General features: G+C 40.3%; 1 protein-coding gene across 2 annotated transcripts in view; it reads right to left on the bottom strand.

Annotated features, from left to right (window-relative positions):
- Positions 1-564: 564 nt before the first annotated feature.
- Positions 565-19,918, bottom strand: part of HDX (highly divergent homeobox) — a 35,713-nt gene continuing 16,359 nt past the window's right edge. The window contains exons 4-9 of one of the 2 annotated variants that reach the window (XM_057404753.1): positions 17,239-17,385; positions 11,249-11,456; positions 7,879-7,958; positions 4,748-4,831; positions 2,091-2,213; positions 565-1,208 (exon numbers count right to left, since the gene is read on the bottom strand). In XM_057404753.1, coding sequence (XP_057260736.1) covers positions 1,083-1,208; positions 2,091-2,213; positions 4,748-4,831; positions 7,879-7,958; positions 11,249-11,456; positions 17,239-17,385 — 768 coding nt within the window. In that variant the 3' untranslated portion in view covers positions 565-1,082. Of the gene's footprint in view, positions 1,209-2,090; positions 2,214-4,747; positions 4,832-7,132; positions 7,272-7,878; positions 7,959-11,248; positions 11,457-17,238; positions 17,386-19,918 lie in introns of those variants that run through there. The other variant, XM_057404754.1, reaches the window with a different exon arrangement.

The following is a 19,918-nucleotide window of genomic DNA, read 5'->3' as shown; positions in this document are numbered from 1 at the left end:
AGGTGATTAAAAGGATTAAATGTTAACAACAGCTGGGAAAGAAGAAATCCATTTCAGCACTGCCTCAGGGTCACAGTTTAGAAATGGCACCTGGCAGTTGCCACAACCATTGTCAGACCAGGCTACTTCAAAACCAGGTCACAGTTAGCGGACCTGCAAAACTTGGTTCCAAACACCTGAATACTCTTCAGGATGCAATCCCAGCTGTGGATTTATGACAGTGCCTTGATAAAATGGATCAAAGTTTGGGGAAAAATACATAACCAATACTTAAAATAATGAACAGAACTTTAGCATTCAGACTTCGACAAACAAAACCTGTAACTACATTCATAAAACCCTAAACTGTAGTGTAAACATCTAATCCCGTTGCTACTGTGAGAGGATAAGAAAGTTGCATTCTGCAGCTATCAGGTTTCCCTTACCCATCTAATTTGTTGCAACACTTATGACTGCTTCTTTAATAATTTATTGACAATAGTTCAAATTTTTCAGTTAGCCTTTCCAAGTTTTTTTTCAGCTATTTTGGTCAGAAAATGGGAAGTTCAACAATCTGAAGTCACATAATGAAAACCACTTCAGTTTAATTCCAGATTTTCAAAAGGGTTCAAAGCACAAGTCATAAAAAGCCCATTATTCTACTTGGATCCCCAATTTTTAGTCCACCTACCTGAGTAAAAATGGGGAAAAAAACCAATGAACAGGACTGGTGAGCAAGCAACTCTGAAAGAATTAGCTGTCTGTACCACAGGACAGGTGTTTTCCACTCTCGGATCCCTGCTCAAAAAGACTTTGCTACAGAGCAAGAGTTATTCTGGAAAGTGAGAAGTTACCCTAATCAAGGCCAAACTGCTAGAAGTGAAACCTTTCCTCACACAGTTTCCATTTACCAAAACCAACATTCAAAATCTCTTGACAGTGCAAACTGTAGCCATGATGTACTACAGTCATCCTTCAGGAAAGTCTACTTCACCTCGGGCTCTCTTTTTTGGACTGAAGAACACTGGATAGCAAAATGCTGTTCTCTTGAAACCTGCACGTTCCGTGGGGTTTCCTTTTTGTCAGTTAAAAACCAACATAAATCACAAACTGTCTGAGGCATTTTTCTCCGACAAAGACGACAAGCTGAATGAGGTATCATCAGGCTCTGGGGATGTGTGATTGAAATCCATTTCTTCTAATTCAGGAGGTAAGTCTGAGAGCAGTGCCTGGACGTAAAAACATATTGCAATACAGTATTAGGTAGAGGTTTTGTGTCAGCATTCAAATGTCTGAATATACAGTGAGAAAACTTTGTTGAGCTTTTCAGTCAGCATTGGTATTGGATGGCTAAAACAAGAGGTCAGTATTGGAATCACAGAACAGATAGGGATGGAAAGAACCTTAAGATCATCCAGTTCCAACCCCCCTGCCATGGGCAGGGACACCTCAAACTAAACCATCTCACCGAAGGCCTCATCCAACCTGGTCTGGAATACTGCCAGGGATGGAGCATTCACAACCTCCCTGGGCAACCCATTCCAGTGCCTCACCACCCTAACAGGAAAGAATTTCCTCCTTAGATCCAATCTAAACTTCCCCTGTTTAAGTTTTAACCCGTTACCCCTTGTCCTATCAGGGAAAAACACTGTCCAAGATGATGTATCTTAAAGGCAAAGGAAAAAAATGAAAGCACCAAAGTCTCTTCCTAACTAAAGCCCAGAATGTTACCCATACAAGACATGATCCAACCAACCACAAGAAGTGCTGTGTATTAGACGTGGTGCAGTGCAAGCAAAGAAGCCTGGCTCTTTTCCCTAAATCTCACATCTCAGCTGTCACAACAGACAAATCCCAGTCCCTCAGTGTACACTGGTTCACTGTCTGTCCCTTTGTAAAAGTCACACGTCCTTGTCTAGGTCATTGCTTGTGTAGACTGCAAGATCCTTCTTTTGTTTTAAAGTTCAGCTTTTCTTTGTCTACAGGATGTTCAGCACAACGCTGCCCTCATCAGAATTTGAGCCTCTGGGCACTACAGAATAAAACTAAAGGAGTGACAGAACACAAAATGACAAACACCTTCCAGTATTAAAACCTACTTCAAGCCTTACCTGCTGCTGTTCTTTATCATCTGATTTAATAGCAAGTATCAAACTCCGAGTAAACGTCTGTAGTTCAAAATACTTCTGTTTGTGATTCTCCAACTGATTCTCAATGAATCTGACTTCTTCATTCTGTGGGGGACAATGACATCAAGTTCTGGAAGTAATGGACTGCATCTTTGTAGTAACACCTAAACTTGCGTTAACACTGAACGGGTTTTGGTGAAAATGAGTAAAGTTGTGTTTATTATGATTCCTGCCCGAATCAATGTTAATTACAGCCAAAACTTCTATAGGTACAGAAATACAGAATAATCCATGTTCTGATGAGGACCAGCAGTGTCGCTCTAAGCCTGCAAATGCATATGCCATTTCATCTCTCCTCATCCTCCCCAAGAGATGTGACAGTCAGCTGTGTTACATGCAGACAAAGCACTTCAGAATTATCATTAAAGCATTAATGACTTGGGCCAAAGTTTGACATGAAGCTGTTAAAGCAGCACTGCTTTCTATTTCATAAGGATGACCTCTAATTCCATTTTAACATGGAAAAACAAAGTCCGGGTCTCTTCCTAGAAGTGATCTTGAAAGGGCAGGGTGACTGTGAGAACACACAGCAAATAAATGCCATTTTCACAGCAGAAGGCTTGGCACAAAGACCACAGAAACAAACCTAAACATTCCTCAAAGCTACCACAACTTAAAATACAGCATCCTCTGGTGCAGCTGAGTTTGACATGTATCAGCTCACCAACCTCCCCAAGATCTTTCAGTATAATAATAATATAACATATATTATTATTATGTTATTATAACATATAACATTAACATATAATTATAGCAATAATAATAAATAGGAACTTATTTGTGGAATTGAGAATTAGCAGTAATGTGCATGCTGTGGCTAAAAAGGCATTTTTCCAACCTTTGCATAAATGCGTGTTACTCTACTTGCAAATGCCTTAATGTAAAAATAACAAAATGAATTAAAACCTCAGATTTGATAAATACTTAATTCCAAATACCTCTTCTCCTTCAAACCTACCAACTGATTGCTATGCAAGACCAAAACACCACATCTGTTGATCAGTGCAGAGCTAAAATTAATTCCCTCTGGTTATTTACCTTTGCAAAGATCACGTAACCTGAATAAACAGTTCACTTCTCAAGATCAAAGTCACTGTGCATCTCTGCAAAAGGTTTCTGATTAGTAGCACCAAATGTGCATCCTCCATTAGATCCTGTGAAGTGTCGCATTTACTCAGGGGTATGAGAGGCAAGAAAGAACCCACCCTTGCTTATACAACCATATGATTAATTAGGTTGGCATGTTTGCATACAATAGGGTTGGGTTTGGTGGCAGCAAACAATTATAAAAGCAAATTTCAATAGTGGACTTGTAAGCTGACATTCTGTTTTAATGAAAAAATAGTATTTCTTTTCTTAAACACAGAACTATGCTCTGTTACTCATGCTTACATTTGATAGGTTGGCTGTAATCCAACTTTAGTTGATATGAAAAGGTGAGACCGTGTGATGAACTGCAAGGTTTGTTACAAGCCTTTAAAAAGAGTTGTTATTTTGTGAGGTTTTTGCCCCAGAAAAGTCACATTTCTTCAGTCAACACACTGCTCACCATACTGTTTCAGGTTATAATGGCTCTAATGAGGCTGCAATTATGAGGCTTTCAGAAGAAAATCAGCTGAATGCATTTCTTTCTGATGGAAACTTCCGAGTTGCCTATTTAGCAATGGATTTTGCCCAGCCAAAGAAGGGATTCAGATTTACACAGAAAACACAGGCACAAAGACCAATCACTAATGTCAAACAACAAACCGACAAACAAGGTTCTGTAGGGCATGCTGTCACAACGAGCCTTTCACAGTGGTGACAGGTGACATTAAGAAAAGGTCATTCCCTCTCCATATTCATTCCCCACTGCCCTTACCAGGAAAACACTGAAGGAGGACTTTTGTTCTGAAAAGATGGCCTATTTATTACTTTGGAATTGATTATCACTAGTAGAACATGCCTGGTTTTGAGGTTAAAAAGCCAGCTACATCAGTAAAACCACCACCAATACACAACACAGACCACCGCAGTAACTCTTAGGATAGCAGGAACGCATGCATAACTTTTCCCATTTGGCAGATGACAGCAGCTTGCCAGGTATCCAACTGCTTTTCCTCCTTCCCACAACTCCTGCGTTCAGACATGTTCTGCACTGCACTGTGAGAATGACTTCTGCTTAGATCCCCCCATTTCATTAGAGGATTCCAGCTGCTATGTCCCTTTCTGGAGCTGACAGCATCACGCTGCATGTAGAAGCGTACCACAGCACTCCAAGGAGCAATCCTTGCACAAAAAGAAAAGTTTTGGTTTAGAGGCTAAATGAAGTACTTCACTTGGGACATGTGGTGGGAGCTGCAGCTGGCTACAGAGGAACTGATGTAACTGCTCTGCAGACATCTCATTTTTCCTGCCTCCCTCTGGGTTGAAATATGGGTAATCTGTCCGTAAATGGGATGAGGAGATGTATTATGTGCAGTGCCATGGTAAAAGCAGAGGAGCTGCAGGCTCCCACATGCCTTTCCCAAATTCCTTACAGATACAGCCATCTAGAACTTTCTGTGGACTATCCTGCTTAATATTATACAGCCAATTACCTTGTAATCCAAAAGAGAACTCATTTGATCCACTTCAGAATTACTTATCATATCACTTTCTTCATCATCTATAATTTCTATTTTCTGAAAGAGAAGTAAAGGGCTCATTCCAAATATTCAAATGCAGAGATTAGACAAACAAACAGCAACCTGTATCACAAACAGCATGAAAGGATGAAGGTAACAGCACCTTTTGTCTGCACCTGAGAAACTCTGATTTGTGCAGCCCCCATTAGATGGCAATCATGCACCTCAGCCACAAGATCCAGGGAGAACCCAAACTGAAACTGCTGGTAGTCAGAGTGGCTGCCCTGGTGACTCTGGCTGTTTGCAAAGGAGGAGCTGTATGTCACCATGCTTTTGGCATTAAGTTGCATATAATATCTCATTACAGCCTGCACAAGCCTGCATTTTATTCTGTAAGCCTTTTGTTGAAGACCTCCTGAAAGGCAAAGGAGGTTATGGAAGTTTATTCCTCTGGAGCAAAACAGACATTATGGCAAGTGACAGGCAAGTCCTAACTGACCTACTTCTTGCCTGAAAAACAAAGGTCTCCTTTGGCCTTCTTTGGCCACAGTGCAAGTCAAATGCCCTGAACAGTAGAGGGTTTTGATACAAAGGACAGCTCCAAATGCATACACATGGACATTTTCACTTGACTCACAAAAATTCTTGGGAGGTTTTTATACTGGGCTTCTAAAGATACCTGAAGTATAATGTTAAAGGCCAAGCTTAATGCTTAATGCTGTTTAGAACACAGAAATACATTCCAGTCATACTTCATTTACTTTTACATTGTTTACCACTCACATGTTCTGTCCCAACAGAAAACATCCTTATGTAAGAAAACTATGTTAAAAGGTTATGTCAATAGGAGAAAAAACAAAATGTGCACATTTTCAGTGCATCAATGAGATCTTTATTCATATCTAGGTTAGGTCTCAAACAGAGAGAATGAATTTGAGTTACAGAGTGGTAAGAATGGCACTTTTCAACAGAACTCAGAAGGATGACTGCCTGGATGGAACTATAACCTATAACCAAGACGATGACGCTGCCAGGAGAGGCTGCCGCCATGGGGGGGGGCAGTGGAGACACCCCAGGACAGGGGAACCCCCCCAGAGCCACATGGGGAAGCCTGGGGGGTGGCAAAAGGGGGGGGGTCAGGAGTGCAAAATAGCCACATTGAGCCCCAAAATACACCCTGTATCCCAAAATAGCCCCACTGCACCCCAAAAAAATTCTCCATGTTTTGGAGAGGGAAGCAGTAGTAGTCTAAGAAAGGTTTGGGTTTTTTTAACCATTTTTCATCGTTCTGGCTGTTGTAACTATTTATGAGACTTCATATAATAAGTCAAAGCAATTTTACTGTGTTTTTAGTACACAAGACAATGTAGGTAAGGGTCCACACTGACACATCACACTTCAGTGGTTAGTTCTTGAGGTGTTATTTTAGAGGAGGTTTCTTCCCTGCAGCCTGTGTGTTTTGTCAGCCTGCAGACCAGGCATCAGAACTTTAATCACCAAGGAGAACCCTCCAAGAAAGGTTAGCATTCTCTCACTAGTAGTACCCACTAAGCTTTCAAGCTTGTGTTGAAGACAGGGAGGGTAAACCACATTTTGTGTGCTTCAGTGTCTGACAACCCAGCTGAAGCGATAACATTTCAAAGGCTTAATGTCACAAAGATCTGCTGCTATATCATACCCTGAGTAACACTGTGACTCAAATATTTTTGTTTTCAGGCTCAGCTTGAGGAAAGAGTGTCTAAATAAATGCCAAACATTCACACGATCTTACTTATAATTATACATTGTAAGATAGTAGGGGAAAGAACAGATTAGAATTTCAAATAAGAAAACTGTCTCTCTCATGCAAGTCCAATGTATGTTAGTCCAATTTTAGCTGCAGAGATTGAAAAAAATTTGTTAGAGTGTTTTCAGAACAGAGTATGAAAAAGCTTCCCCTATTTCCCCCATTCATTTCCAATGATAAAATGCTGGAGTTCAGGCAACTGGTGAGCTCAGTCTCTTGGACATCATCTTTGCAAACCTTATACTTTGTCACTTTACATTCTGCATCTCCATGGTGAATGCATCAGACTGAAACTCAAGAGTGATTATATCTAAGGTCACAGCAGGCCATTAAGGTAAACAGAAAGGAAAAAGGCAGCTGTTTCTATTCAGGCAACCACAGAAAATACAGCCATAGCATTTCAGTTTACACAAAAGATGATCACATATTAACAAAAGAGAGGAAATTTTCTCTCCCTTCCCTATATACAGAGGGAAGGGAATCTCCTGCTCGCTTTCCCATTTCAGGTGTGTGTGATTAACGTAACACAAGCTTTCTTGTCATGTTCTGAGCTACCATCTTCTAACCTCTGACTGCAAGAAGAGTGCAACTGGGAACTGGAACCATCACCTGTTCATTCTGCAGATAACTTTTAAGATAAAAATTACCCTACCACTCAGGGTCTTCTCTCCTCTTCCTCCTCTCCTTTCTTCTAATTTGAGAGAAGGCAGGCTAAACAAAGGGGATATATTGCATTATTTGCCATGACTCCTCCCTCTGTCTTTCCTTCCTTGTCTCACTGCAGTCAATTAAAAAACAGCAAGAACAACTGTGTGTGACTCAATGTGAATGCAAGTGAGAAAATAAGAAACATCTAAATAATGTCTTGTGAAGGGCATGGGAATGAAGAGTACATACCCACCCCAGTCTGATCTCATGTATTCGAGGTTAGCTATGGAGAGAAGCGCTAGTGGTACCCGACTTTCTTAAACCTACCAACCACCATTGTCCATTATTACTCTGGGGATTTTATTCTTACTGTTTTACTGCTCTGGGGATTTAAGAAGCACTAACCAAGCATTGTGCTTTGCATTCCAGAAAAAGAACACCAGGTTGTTATAATACAGAGAAAGCCATGCAATTCCATTTATACTGTACATGCATGGCTCAGTGTTTTAGTACCTTTAGTACAGTTTCTTTTAGTGCTCTACCAGTTAGGACGACTCTTAGTACACTGAACTGAAGCTTTCACCTAGTGAAAAAACACTAGTGTTGGACAACAACCTCAATGTTGGCAATTAAGGAGGTCACATAAGTGGAAAAGGAAAGGTGTACATACCACATTATCAGTAGATACAGGATTCTGGTCATCATCTTTGTGACCGATTTCTTCATTCTGAAGAGCTTCATTTGTCTCTTCTGCAGAAACAAATTAGTTTTTCTTTCAGATTTCATGCTGAAGGAACAATAATTTGTTCCTTCAATAATTTACCACCAAATAAATGTCACCTCTGTCACATTAGATACAGAAGCATCTATCCATAAAAAAATACTGTATGTCTTATTAGACAAGACGAAATATCACAAGTATTTCAGGGCAACGTAAGGCCAATTGTTACCTCAAGCAACAGGAAAACTGTAAGTTACTCTCTTGCAATGCATCAAAATCTTTCCTATTTTTAGATTCAGGTTGGAAAATTGAAGTGATGAAGAGTTCCACATCAGAGGTGCACAGAATTTTTTTTCCTTACTTACTATACAAAAAGTCCTACATGCCCTGGAATTATAGGATACACAACAGAATCCCATCTCCTCCTTGCAGACACTTACTAGTCTAGAACCAAAAACTGATCAAAGAGATTATTTGATTCTTATATGGCAAATACTTATTCCTGGTGAACCTATCTGCTATCTTCTGTATAAGCAAAGAACACACCTGAAAACAGAGCAAATCTTATCGTTAGATTTCAGCCACAAGGACTAGATGATTCTATTAGTCCTAACTACGGCCAAAGTGAACAAAGATTCACAGCCTATTCATCCCTATGATTATGTTTCTCAGATTTCCTTTAATTCTCCACATTATGTTAAGAAGAAAATGGGTGATAAAACAGCAAATCAGGAAATAAAACACAGAGGTAAGACAGCTGTGATAAAATCTTAAATTATGTCATTAACAGTAAGGCTATTAATTGGAAACAAACTCATTCCAAGTGCTAGTAAAGTTAGACAGTTCTACAAAGGGCAGAGCTTGCTCAAGAAGGGTCAAACAGTCCAGCTATCACATCTAGAGAGGAAAAGAGGCATGGTGAGTGAAGGGGCAGCAAGTGTTCAGATGGGTTACTGAAAGAGGGCAGATTATGATGCAGGGGTGTATCACTTCTACACAAACACAGGGGTAACAGGATTTATCTGGAGATTACCAACACTTGCAAAGGCAGGAGAGTATTTAGGCCAGACCATTAACACAGACAGTTACTTGTTTTAAAGAAGTTTTCTGCCAGTTAAATATCTCAAACCTGAGCAAATCTCATCTGAAGTTGTTGCAAATAAATTTAATCTGTCACTGGTCACAATTTCAGAGGAAGATTTCTGCTAGCAGCAAAAGCAAATGGGTCCAAATGGGAGAGCTGTAGGCACGGAGCAATACAGAATGCTATCATCCCACTCGGAAGAGTGAAGGTCACTGAAGGTGCCCCTCAGGGTCTCTGACACATTCTAAAGCACCAGGCACTCAGTAACCCTGACAGCCACCACTTGGACCCAACAGTTGAATGAAGTGACTCCCTACAGCACTTTCAACTCTTTAAATATTCATCCTCAGCTAATATGAACTGGCACAGCTGTAACGGCTTCCACAGAGCCATGTTCATTTACACAAAGTATGGACTCAATTAACACACATTAAAAAAGGAAGGCATTATGAGAACTTCAATGCTGCATTCTGCATCAGATTACTGCTTCTTGTTTTTATATTTACACACTACATCTTAAAAGCAAGTGCCAGCAACACTTTCACTCTATTTACATGACTAAAAATACCTTTTTCTTGTCTTTGAGAGTGGGTTTTTTTGTTGTAGTTTTGTTTTTCTTTTTCTTTAGTAAACTGGGACCAAAAGTTATAGCTCTCAACCATGAACACAGTCACAGATCTGTGACTGAACAGTACACGATTCCTGCTAGAACTATTTTCCAGAAAGTTCAAAATAAGCTGAGCTGCAGCAGTGAAACCTATACCTTTGGAGAAATGAACAGAAATAGTTTTGGTGGTAGAATAAAGGAATGAAAGTGGGATTCCTGGATACTGTGTAAATCCTGTGGTTTCCTTGTACTTCCTTAAGCTCTGACTCTAATAATCTACTCACAGCCTTACAGCCTTACCTTGTTTTATGAAAGCCTTGTTTGATAAATGGGGTGTTATTCCTCAAGTTAAACTACAGAGAATACAGACTCTTCCCCTGTCACCATTTTCTTTCAAGTAGATCTGACTAAATCAGTTCCTTCCACACCTCAGGCAACTCAAGGACTCAGATTCTGCATCTCACTTGGCTTTCAATCACTTGACCCATTTCTTAATCATCTTATTCTCTTTAGAGCAGAATATGACAAAGCTATCACAAATTCATTCCCAGCAGTTCCTGTATTTTTCTAGTTCTTTCCTTTAAATTGTTCTGACAAAGTGACAAGATCAAGTCTGGCATATTAAGCTGCAATAGCATGCACTAGATCAGACTTTCTTTTAGTTTAGAGAGCAAAGGCTTTATTGATCTCTTCTAATCAGAAGCACTGGGAGCAATTAGCTGAGCTTGTGAAGCTAGTGCATGTGCTGAGCGGGAGCTCATCTGCCCTAGGAGGCCCAGAGTGCTCATGTACAAAAGGGAAAGGGAGAGATCCATTTAATGTGGTCATGTGGTTCTGGGAGGTGGAGTAAAAGGGAATTAAGTTCGAGACACTTATCACTCAAGATCATGCAATTTACTGAGAACACAGAGAGCCCCCGTACGTGCAGTTCTAAGGCTTTCTGAGCAGTCCCCTGCTACTGACTTTGATCTTTTCTGCTGGTTTGTATTTGCTTGGCAGAGACCATACACGCAGGCAGACAGCTTAATGGTGTCAGTTCTGCTCTGCTCTGACATACAGTGAAGCTTTTAGTTCAAGAGCAGCTCTGAGCTCATGTATCTTCTGAATGCCTCTCACCAGTGCGAGTTTAATATCAGGAAAACTAAGTACATAGCTCTGGTCAGCCCAAAGCAAGCAGGTTTACAGGCATTAGTGTTTGTTTGGATGAGAATGGCTGGTGCAATTCAGGCTCACAGGAATGCATGGTCAAGCTGGCTGTGGAGAACCGGCCCACTACCAAAGAGCATGTTTTAAAACCTGGCTTCCTAGGAAAGTGAATTGCATACATTTACACTCTCTGTCCATCTTTCAGCTGTAGCAGCAAATTGTGAACTTGCCATTTAACTTCCCATGAATTTGGCAGAAACAGAGGTCTTATAAAAGGTTTCTGCAAGCTTTGTGATAGCAAACCCAACAGAATTCACATAGAGGTAAAGAGACCAAACAGTACCTTCAGTATAGCCAAGGCAGGTAACTTGTGACTGTTAGACACTCAAGACGTTTTTGAATGTGTACAACATAGAATCCACAGCATGCACACTGCACAACATTAAAAATATATGCACAGTAGTAACTGCATTTTCAAATACCTTGTGAGCTTCCTTCAGATAAGCAGATTGACACTTCATCATTCCTATCATTATCATCCCCCACTTCAGTAGCAGTTTCCTCTCCTGGATTAAGTGCTGATTTAGAAACAAATTCAGACTGATCAGAGAAATCAGCAGGACCTCCTCTAGGGGGTGGGACCTCAATCCCCATTAAACGATATTTCCGTCTTCGATTCCCAATCCAAGTCTTGTAAGAGAAATAAACATGAATGATATCAGAAACTATAACAAAAACAACAGGCCCATATCCAAGTGACATCAGCACATCTAAACTACAAAACTGTAGCCAGCAATTCAAGGGAGGTGACTGTTTGCCTGTATCTGACCCTCATGGAATACTGCGTCCAGGTTCAGACCTCCAATACAAGGGAGAAGGGGAGGTGCACAGCAAAAGGAAAAGAAACAACACAGCAAGGGAAGCTCTGACTGGAATTAAGGAAAAATAAAACGTAAGGCTTTACAGTGAGACATTCGAATAGTTCGTCCATAGCAATCCTGGCACCTCCAGCCTTGGAGGTACTTAACATTTTACTGCTGAGAAGTGAACTGCTGACTGAACTCTGATGTCAATCCTGCTCTAAATAGAGTAGCATTAGTGACCTTGTAAGGTTTCTCCCCACCTAAATTGTTCAATAATTTTAACCTAAGGTTCTCTCACTCTGCAGCTTCCGTAAGGGGACCAAAGCATCCAATCACCCAAACGGTCCACCCATTCTAGATTTCCTACAGCACAGAAGAAATCTTCCAAGGTGATAGCTCTACATCACTCCACTTTGCTGACAGAATGTAACTTAGCAGAATTAAGTTCACAGCAATATTGTTCTTCAATCCTCTTTGGCTGTAAAACAAGTCTTTAAGAAACACTGCTTGCAGTAAGGTATCTAAGAGCATACTTATAAATAGTAGTGAGAGATGAAACGGGTCCAGGACCAAGGAACCTGGAAACTCATTCATGATGGGATGGGTTTGGAGGCTTGAAGTAAAACCGAGTTTCAGAAAAAAAAAAAACTGAAACAAAAAACAAAACATCAAACCAAAAGTCACGTTCAAAATTCTCCACGTGGATCTGTTTAACTGTTAATGTGACTTCCCTGATAAAGGCAAGTCTAAAGAAGAGTCTTTAGTAATTTTTGAGTTTCACACGATGTAGCAAAAACTGTCTGCAACGCGTCACCTCCTAACCCCTTCCCTTCCCTTGCATTACTCAGGCTTTTGACTTCTCATCTGATTTCAATTCTGCTTAACAGCACGTGCACCCTAGGTACTTTGTTCCAGGTCACATCCAAAAATCCCTCCCAAAGCCAGGAATCAATTATTTGCCAGCTACTAAATTCCAGTCATCCTGACCTGGCTTTCCTCCCCCGTCTACACCATCTAAACTGCAAGAACAGTGCTGATGGCACCAGTGGGACCATCCTGATAGCTCCAGGACCTGTTCAAGCACTGGACTGGCATGGAGAATGGTGGAGTTTGGCCATGCCAGCTGTCACCACACAGAGTGTGTCTGATTACTGTGATGATGATAGATGCACGATGGACAACCACAGCATAGTTGTTCCTAGGTTCTGAATCATGCTTAGTGCTGGAATTTCTGTATTGCTGAAGATCAAATGTACCTCTAGAGAGCATGGACAGTTCCTGGTTTTGAAAACATACAATCAGGGCATGGCAAAGTGCACATCCTTTCCATAAACTCTATGTTCCAACAGAGTTTACCAAACACATTAAAATAGTATAGGTTTTTTTTTTTCCTTTAAAGATACACTAAACGTTACTCTGGCCTTATTTCAGGAATACCTGCATTGCTCCTCTTCCCCATCACACTTCCTTTAACTAGAGTTCTGATACACACCATAAAAAAGTTTAGTAAAAGCCTTTTTGCTTATAATATCTTGATTATCAAACAGAAAAATTAAAAAATACCAAATACTAAAGATAGTTTCATGCTGTGCCAGCCTGGAAAATAAAATTGTTCTTTTTAAGCTGAATCTCTCTCACTAGGTAAAATATGGCACGTGTAACACTATTTCTGGCAAATCATTTTTGTTGGGTGATCCTGGCTTTCCCAGGTTCCTAATTTTCCTCTTTGAAGAATGCAAAAGAGGAACACAGAGAGCTACCTGGATATTTTTGCACATTCTATGCAGTTTGGGGAAAAAAAGAATTAAAACCCACACACGAGTGGCCCCTTCCACGCCTATGTGCATTGCCATTCTTTAAATTCCCTCATGATCTTCTGATTCTGAGAATAATAATGAGATAATAAATAGTGCAAACAACTGTAAAACTTAAAAGTGAATCTGCTTCTTTTTTACTAAAAGATTCAGCAAAAAATTGAGGCACTTGGGAAAGGCAGATCTTGGCTTGATGCATACCTTTCAAAGCAGAAGAGCTCTCATTCAGTATACTGAATATGTCATAGAAGACAAACATATTTTTATAGTATCTCAAATTAAAATGGGAAAGAAAAGCAGTAAGGTTCCATATGCTGTATACTGCATTTAACAGTGAATACTGTGGAGCAGTACAATGATGAGTGTAAAAGCAGCCTAGTATTTCTATGTAGGAAAACAGCTTAATAATTCTAACTATACCCCTAAAATACTACCTCCTTAAAAAGGTCACACATCATCTGTAAATTACATGTGATCAGACTCATTAAGCCTACTTAGAGTAGCCAGCAATGAAATCAGCAGCAACTTCTGCAGCTCCAACTGAACAGATGACCAGCAAGAGTGCAGGAAGAAAGGCTGGAGTCCAGCAGAAGAAGCCAGCATACGGCTGCCCCCAGGCAGCTCATAAGTAAGTGGACTGGCAGGGAGCCACTTCAAAGGCATGATTACAGCTCTCCAGATATTGAGGTTAGGGTGTCAACGTGCTAGAAAGATACTAGGTTGGAACCTTCAGAAATTCCACTTAACTGAGATGGAAGATTCTGAGCTGTTCTTCCAATGTCTCTCTCAACATAAGGTAGATCCAGACTAGGCCTAGAGCCCCAACAGGAAGAGCCATTAGGCAACCGTGAAGAATGAGCAGCTTTCCTGCTGAAACTACTTGCTTTTGCTGCTAAACTCTGACTGAAGCACTACCTTCCATAATCAGCTTTTATCTGATGAGCAGCTGGTGAAGAGGAGGTGTCTTTAGCCTGTGGTGGGTGCTTAGGCATAGCTTTTGACCTCTTATGTATGAAAGCTTGATGTTCTATATATTTCTGAGGAGTTTGATAGCTGTCATCTCTCCTTCTCAAATATCTAATGTCTTGCTGCCAAGAAGGCTATTCTGCTTTCAGATGCTATTTTGGTATGAATGAATAAAATTAGTCAAGAAAAATATAAACAAAAATGAGTAGCTACAAAAAAAAAGAGCAAAAGAAAGCACAACCCAAACAAATGTAATCAGCAGTAATTATAACGTAACCAAAAGAAATACATCAAGTTTAATAAGCTATTGGCCAGAGTTCATGTAATTAAATATGACATAACTTTTTATGTCCCTCTTTTGGTGTCTTGGGAACATATGAAAGACATTTGTATAACCAGTAGGCATTCTGAAAGTTCACTCTCCTACTAGAAGTATAAAACCCATAGAATAAAATGTCCTGTTGAACCTTGAAAGATCAAATCCAGTGCTACTATGCATAGTGGCAAACATTATCTTTCCTTGTACTGGAAAACAGATTCAATACTTTTTTGTACTGGAGATCTTTCAAACCAGTATGGGTCATAAGAATCATCATTTGCACCTCTGGAATGGTAAGAGTTACCTGGAAAAATCATGAATTTTCATTCTAAAAAATGTTAAAAGGGACAAATGGGGACATGTATATAACTGAATGAAAACAAGTGATACAAATCTATTTATATAAGATTATGTTATTTATATATTATAGATTTTGTTGTACACATTATTTATTATGTATATTAAATTTGTTTTATATATATACTTCACACTGCTTTACATATGCCACATTTATTGGTTTTATACCAGAAAAGGAGAAACAGTTGCTAGTTGCACACTCCCTAGAATTCAAGGTACAGTGAAATACAAAGGCAGCAAAGTACAAGTATTGAAAATAGAGAGCTTCTTCCAGAAGCATCCCTCAGTCCAACTCTCTTGGCTGAGCATGTCATAGGGTAGAGATGCCGTGATTCACTCATGACTTAGAACTCACACACTGCTGTGCCCGGACTCCTTAGGAAAAAAAGGACTGTGCTGCACCCTAACCTCCAGGCATCAGTGTTTCCTACTGAAGACAATGCAGGTTGGCAGGTTAAGGAGAGAGGAATAATACAATGTGCCTACACAGATATCGAAACAAAATTAGGGCAGATCCTCTAGAGCATATGATGAAAATACCTGTCCTACACCCGGGAATGTGCACAATGTGCCTTAGAGAAAGGTCAAGAGGAAGCACTGAGGATCACACATGTCCTATAGCATTAATTCAGCCCTCACAAACAAAAAAAATTAGTGCAGCATGATGCAACCTCCACCTGATTCCTGCTACAATTCTCAAGTCTGCCATATAGAGGAGCCAGAGGCAGGACAGATACTAGTACCACCACCAGTTACTATGAAGAAATCTTTTTGTTCATTCGTGTGTGTTCTAATACACTTTTTAAGCCAGAAAGTGTTAAGAGTCTATGAGAGCCTCTGACCTGAAGACAAAAGCATTTCAAGCAGATGCATTGAAAAGTGTGCAGAGAGCTTCGTAGTGTCATCCTGTGTGTGCCAATAAGGATGTTATTAAGGGAACAAAGTAAGGGAGGTGAAACATGGGTACCAGTCTTACTGTTCTGCAAATAAGGTATTTCTTATCCAGGAGTCCATTCTGAGATGCTGTCAGTGGAAACAGCTTCACCTTTCAGAAAGTAAACTGAAAAGCCTGGAAAATATGAAGCAGCTTTGTTCTCTACAGAGAAAAGAGTAATTCTTTTCAGCCTCCAAAAGTACCATTTAACTTTTTATAGTTCACATGTGCTCAGGAAAACAAGCAAGCAAATAACCAGGTTAGTGTTCAGTACGGAAAGCAGCTTTGGTACCACTTTGATATATCAACGCTAAGAGAGATCTCCACAAAAGCAGAGTTTCAAATAAGGGCTCCTGGTTCCATGTCTGTAGCAATGTCAGAATTCTAGGAAAGGTGGCAAAAGAGGATGAAGACTCAAAGGACAGTCACAACTATCATGCCTGTTAGGAGGGAAAGACCGACTCTAATCGTGGTTTTGTACTGACTGCAAAGAGAGTCTGACTGTTTTCTGAAGAATGGAAACACTGAGTAAATGAGTCACACACAGATGCATGTCTGGTGAGTGGCATTACAGTGGCAACAACCGATGCTGTACCAAACTTCCCAACCTCTGGAAGAGATGATGTGGAGTGGTTCTCGGGAATCAGGTTACCTACACTTAGCCTGTACTTTCTAAAGCTTCCTCAACAATACCTTCACAGACTGTCAAACTGAAGTGACCCAGAATTCCTGGCAGCACCCTTTGCTCTCTATCACATCAACCTGGCATCAAGGCAGTCTTCTAAAATATTTTTAACTATTTTTGAGCATTTTCTTTCACATATTTACTATGATTTTCCCCCTATAAGTATTAATGACAAATATTTTTCCCTCTGTCTTTAGAAAGGCTTTTTTTTTGTATCTTAACAATATAAATGGCACCTTTTAGTCTTCTAGGCTATCCCTAAAAAGTGTAACACTTTCACTTAAAATCTTACTCAAGTCTGAAGAGAATGCCAAAAGCTCGTAGCGCTACTTCTGCTGCTGATCAATAGGACTCTTACCTGAGGGCTTTCTTCTATATATAGACTGCAGAAAGAGCAAGAGAGCACTTCCCAACATGGTCATACATTATGTAATACGTGAAATCTATTTCAAGCTTCCTCATGAAATTTTTAAAGGCTTTCATCTGTCCTATTTTTGCTTCTGGAAGGATAAGGGAAGACTCTGCATTTCTTACCCGCACTATTTCACAGTCAACATTTAACTCTGCGGCCACAGCTTCAATTTTCTCTCTGCAGACTGAGCCCAGGCTGGTCATGCCATTGTCCCAGTATTTCTTTAGGGTAGCTAAGTCTCGGTCACTAAATTGTGTGCGGTCCTGTAACTGTAAGATAGAAGAAAATACTGTTAGATTAAAATCTGCTCATGCTGTTCACTTAACTTCCAGAGGTCCTGCATGCAGTAAGACACGTGCTCCACTGCCTCCATGGCTTTTTTCCTCTTTTAACCCTCCCTTAAGGATTTGGGATTTTTATCCAGGGCGGTACAGAGTTCCCTGGGATTTGCTTTAAAGGCAGTGGTGGTGCTAATGCAAGTTTAAAGCACTTCAGCTTTGTTTCAACTCCACCTGATTCTTTTAAATTTATCTCATTCTATAAGGTCTTCCTGAAAATAACTTTTCTCCCCTTGTGCTGTTTACTCTCTCCACCCGATTTATGCAAATTATTCCTTAAGGCTTTTCAAGTTTCTCACCCTCCCCCACCTCAAGTTCTTTTATCTTACTGCAAACTACAGTACATGCATAATTCAAGATTCCCAGATCCTAAAGGGAATACTTTAATGTTTATTTGGTAAGCTTCAGAGTTTAAATTGGTTTCACTGTTTATTTGCGAGATCCCCGACTCTTCATGTCTATTGATCAAAACTGTGATAGTGGATTACTGATGGAAGGAGTAACAGTGGAAAACAAATCCTAAATACCTCACCACTCCCTGACTCCACGGACAGTATGTACCAGTAGAACTTACAAGCTTTATCAAAAGCTTTAGCTCAGAGTTTTAACTAAAATCTAGTTTCTTTACATCAACCTATGTTTGCCATCTCTCCTGCTATTGTGAGTACATAAATGCAATGAAGTCTGCACTAGTGAGTTGCACCCACATGTGCCAAACGTGTCATTACTCCAACAGCTGAACTTTGCAAGGAATCTAGTTGGCATATTCCAAGGCTGCTCGAGTTAGAGCAGCGAAGTGCACCTCAAGTGCACTGGTGAGCAAAGCTGAATCCCTGATGCCCAGTCAGCCTTAGCAGATGCTGGTTTTCCCTGCATGCCTGACCTGAGCTCCTCCTACCTACAAGCCATTTTCAAAGAACAAAAGCAGAGTTATCTCCTCAACTGCTGCAGCAAGATCTCTTTTTATAGGTGCTGGCAAAATAGATTGTAACTTCTGAAAGTGACAGGAAGAGCTCTCCCAATCAGGGAGCAGAAGCCAAGTGCTAAGAACAGGGAAGAAAAAAGGAATGTGATAGCAACACTCAAACTACAGGGAGAAACAATCACTCTGGCCTGCCCTGCTTTCCTGAACACGCAGGGCAACTTCATCTTCTGAAGTATACTGAGCATTTTCTAAACATAAATGAGTAATATTTGCTGTCAGTTCTGTAGAGCTCCCACTGACAACACTGCTGCGGCAACCCACCGCTCCCTCAGCTTACTGTGATCTCCACTTACCAGGAAAATAAAATAGGAAATTCCTTTGTATTTAATGGGCATGCCTTAAAGGAACCTCCTGGGACATGCCAGAGAAATTCCCCTCCCCAACAGAGGAGTGAAATGAAAGAAGCAAAAAGGAATCTCTGTGGTATTACTGCAGATAAAAGGGCGCAACCCCAGTTAGTGTAGTTGTGTCTCACCTTGTTTGTAATGGGCAAATTAGAACAAAACCCAAGAAAGTACAGCTGATGCTGGAGTAAGTACAGATTTCTGCCTGCTGCGTGACTTTCCAGTTATCTACGAAAATGCTGCTTCGACTGAAAGAATACAGGGCAAGAGCACTCACTAACAGAAAAGCTTTGTATTTGTGACCTGCAAAACCATCCGTGCTAGACAAAAGACACACAACTGCTGACTGTAGTCAGTTACCAAAGGGATGGTACTGCAGGAAGGGCACAGAGGCTGCTCATTTACTTCTAAATACAAGGACTTTAAGTGGAGGAAGCAGTGTCTAGCAAAACTACCTGGTGTTCAAAAATGTTACTTAAAGCAGTGTCACATCTTTTCCATTTTAGGAGAATGGATGTCAATTCTGATGATCTACTACAAATATTTTAATACAAATCTTATTAGATAAATCACTATTCAATGCTTTTCACAAGTGCTATGTAATTTTGCTACAAAACTTGGGTTGTACAGTCAGTCTCAATAGTTTAGATCAAAGTAAATGTTTTAGTGTTTTAAAGTTACAGAAACTATCCTGTTGCTACATTCCCAATGAAGTCTTTTGCAGCCATTTAATGTGGAAAGAAAACAAAACTCAAGAGTTTTTGTTTTACCTCCTTGCCAAAAATATTTTGCAGGTTTCTGATGACATATGTATTTTGGGTTGTTTTTTTTGTTGTTGCTGTTGCAGTTACTGCTGCGCTTTATCCTTTCACCTGCTCCTGACAAGCTCATGCAGCAGCACATGAATCATACTGATACTGGCTGCAGGTCAGAGAAGGAAATGGAGAACAAGCCTTTTCAGTCAACTCATACAAAAGAAACAAAAATCCTACAACACACAGACCACATGGAAGAGTCCAGAAAGCAGGAACAGAACTGAGGGGAAAAACAAGTGCATGTAAATAGCAGATGATACAAAAAGTTAGGTTTCCCTCAGGGTTGAGGAGAGAAGAATCGTCAAGATGCTTGGCCCAAT

This window comes from Pezoporus wallicus, unplaced genomic scaffold (genome assembly GCF_028554395.1).
Source record: "Pezoporus wallicus isolate ANWC-B61680 ecotype Strahan unplaced genomic scaffold, APGP_CSIRO_Pwel_v1 contig_5104, whole genome shotgun sequence".
In the NCBI taxonomy this organism is placed as follows: Eukaryota; Metazoa; Chordata; class Aves; order Psittaciformes; family Psittacidae; genus Pezoporus; species Pezoporus wallicus.
The sequence above is the reverse complement of the archived record's forward strand: the minus strand, read 5'-3'. Positions and strand labels throughout refer to the sequence as shown.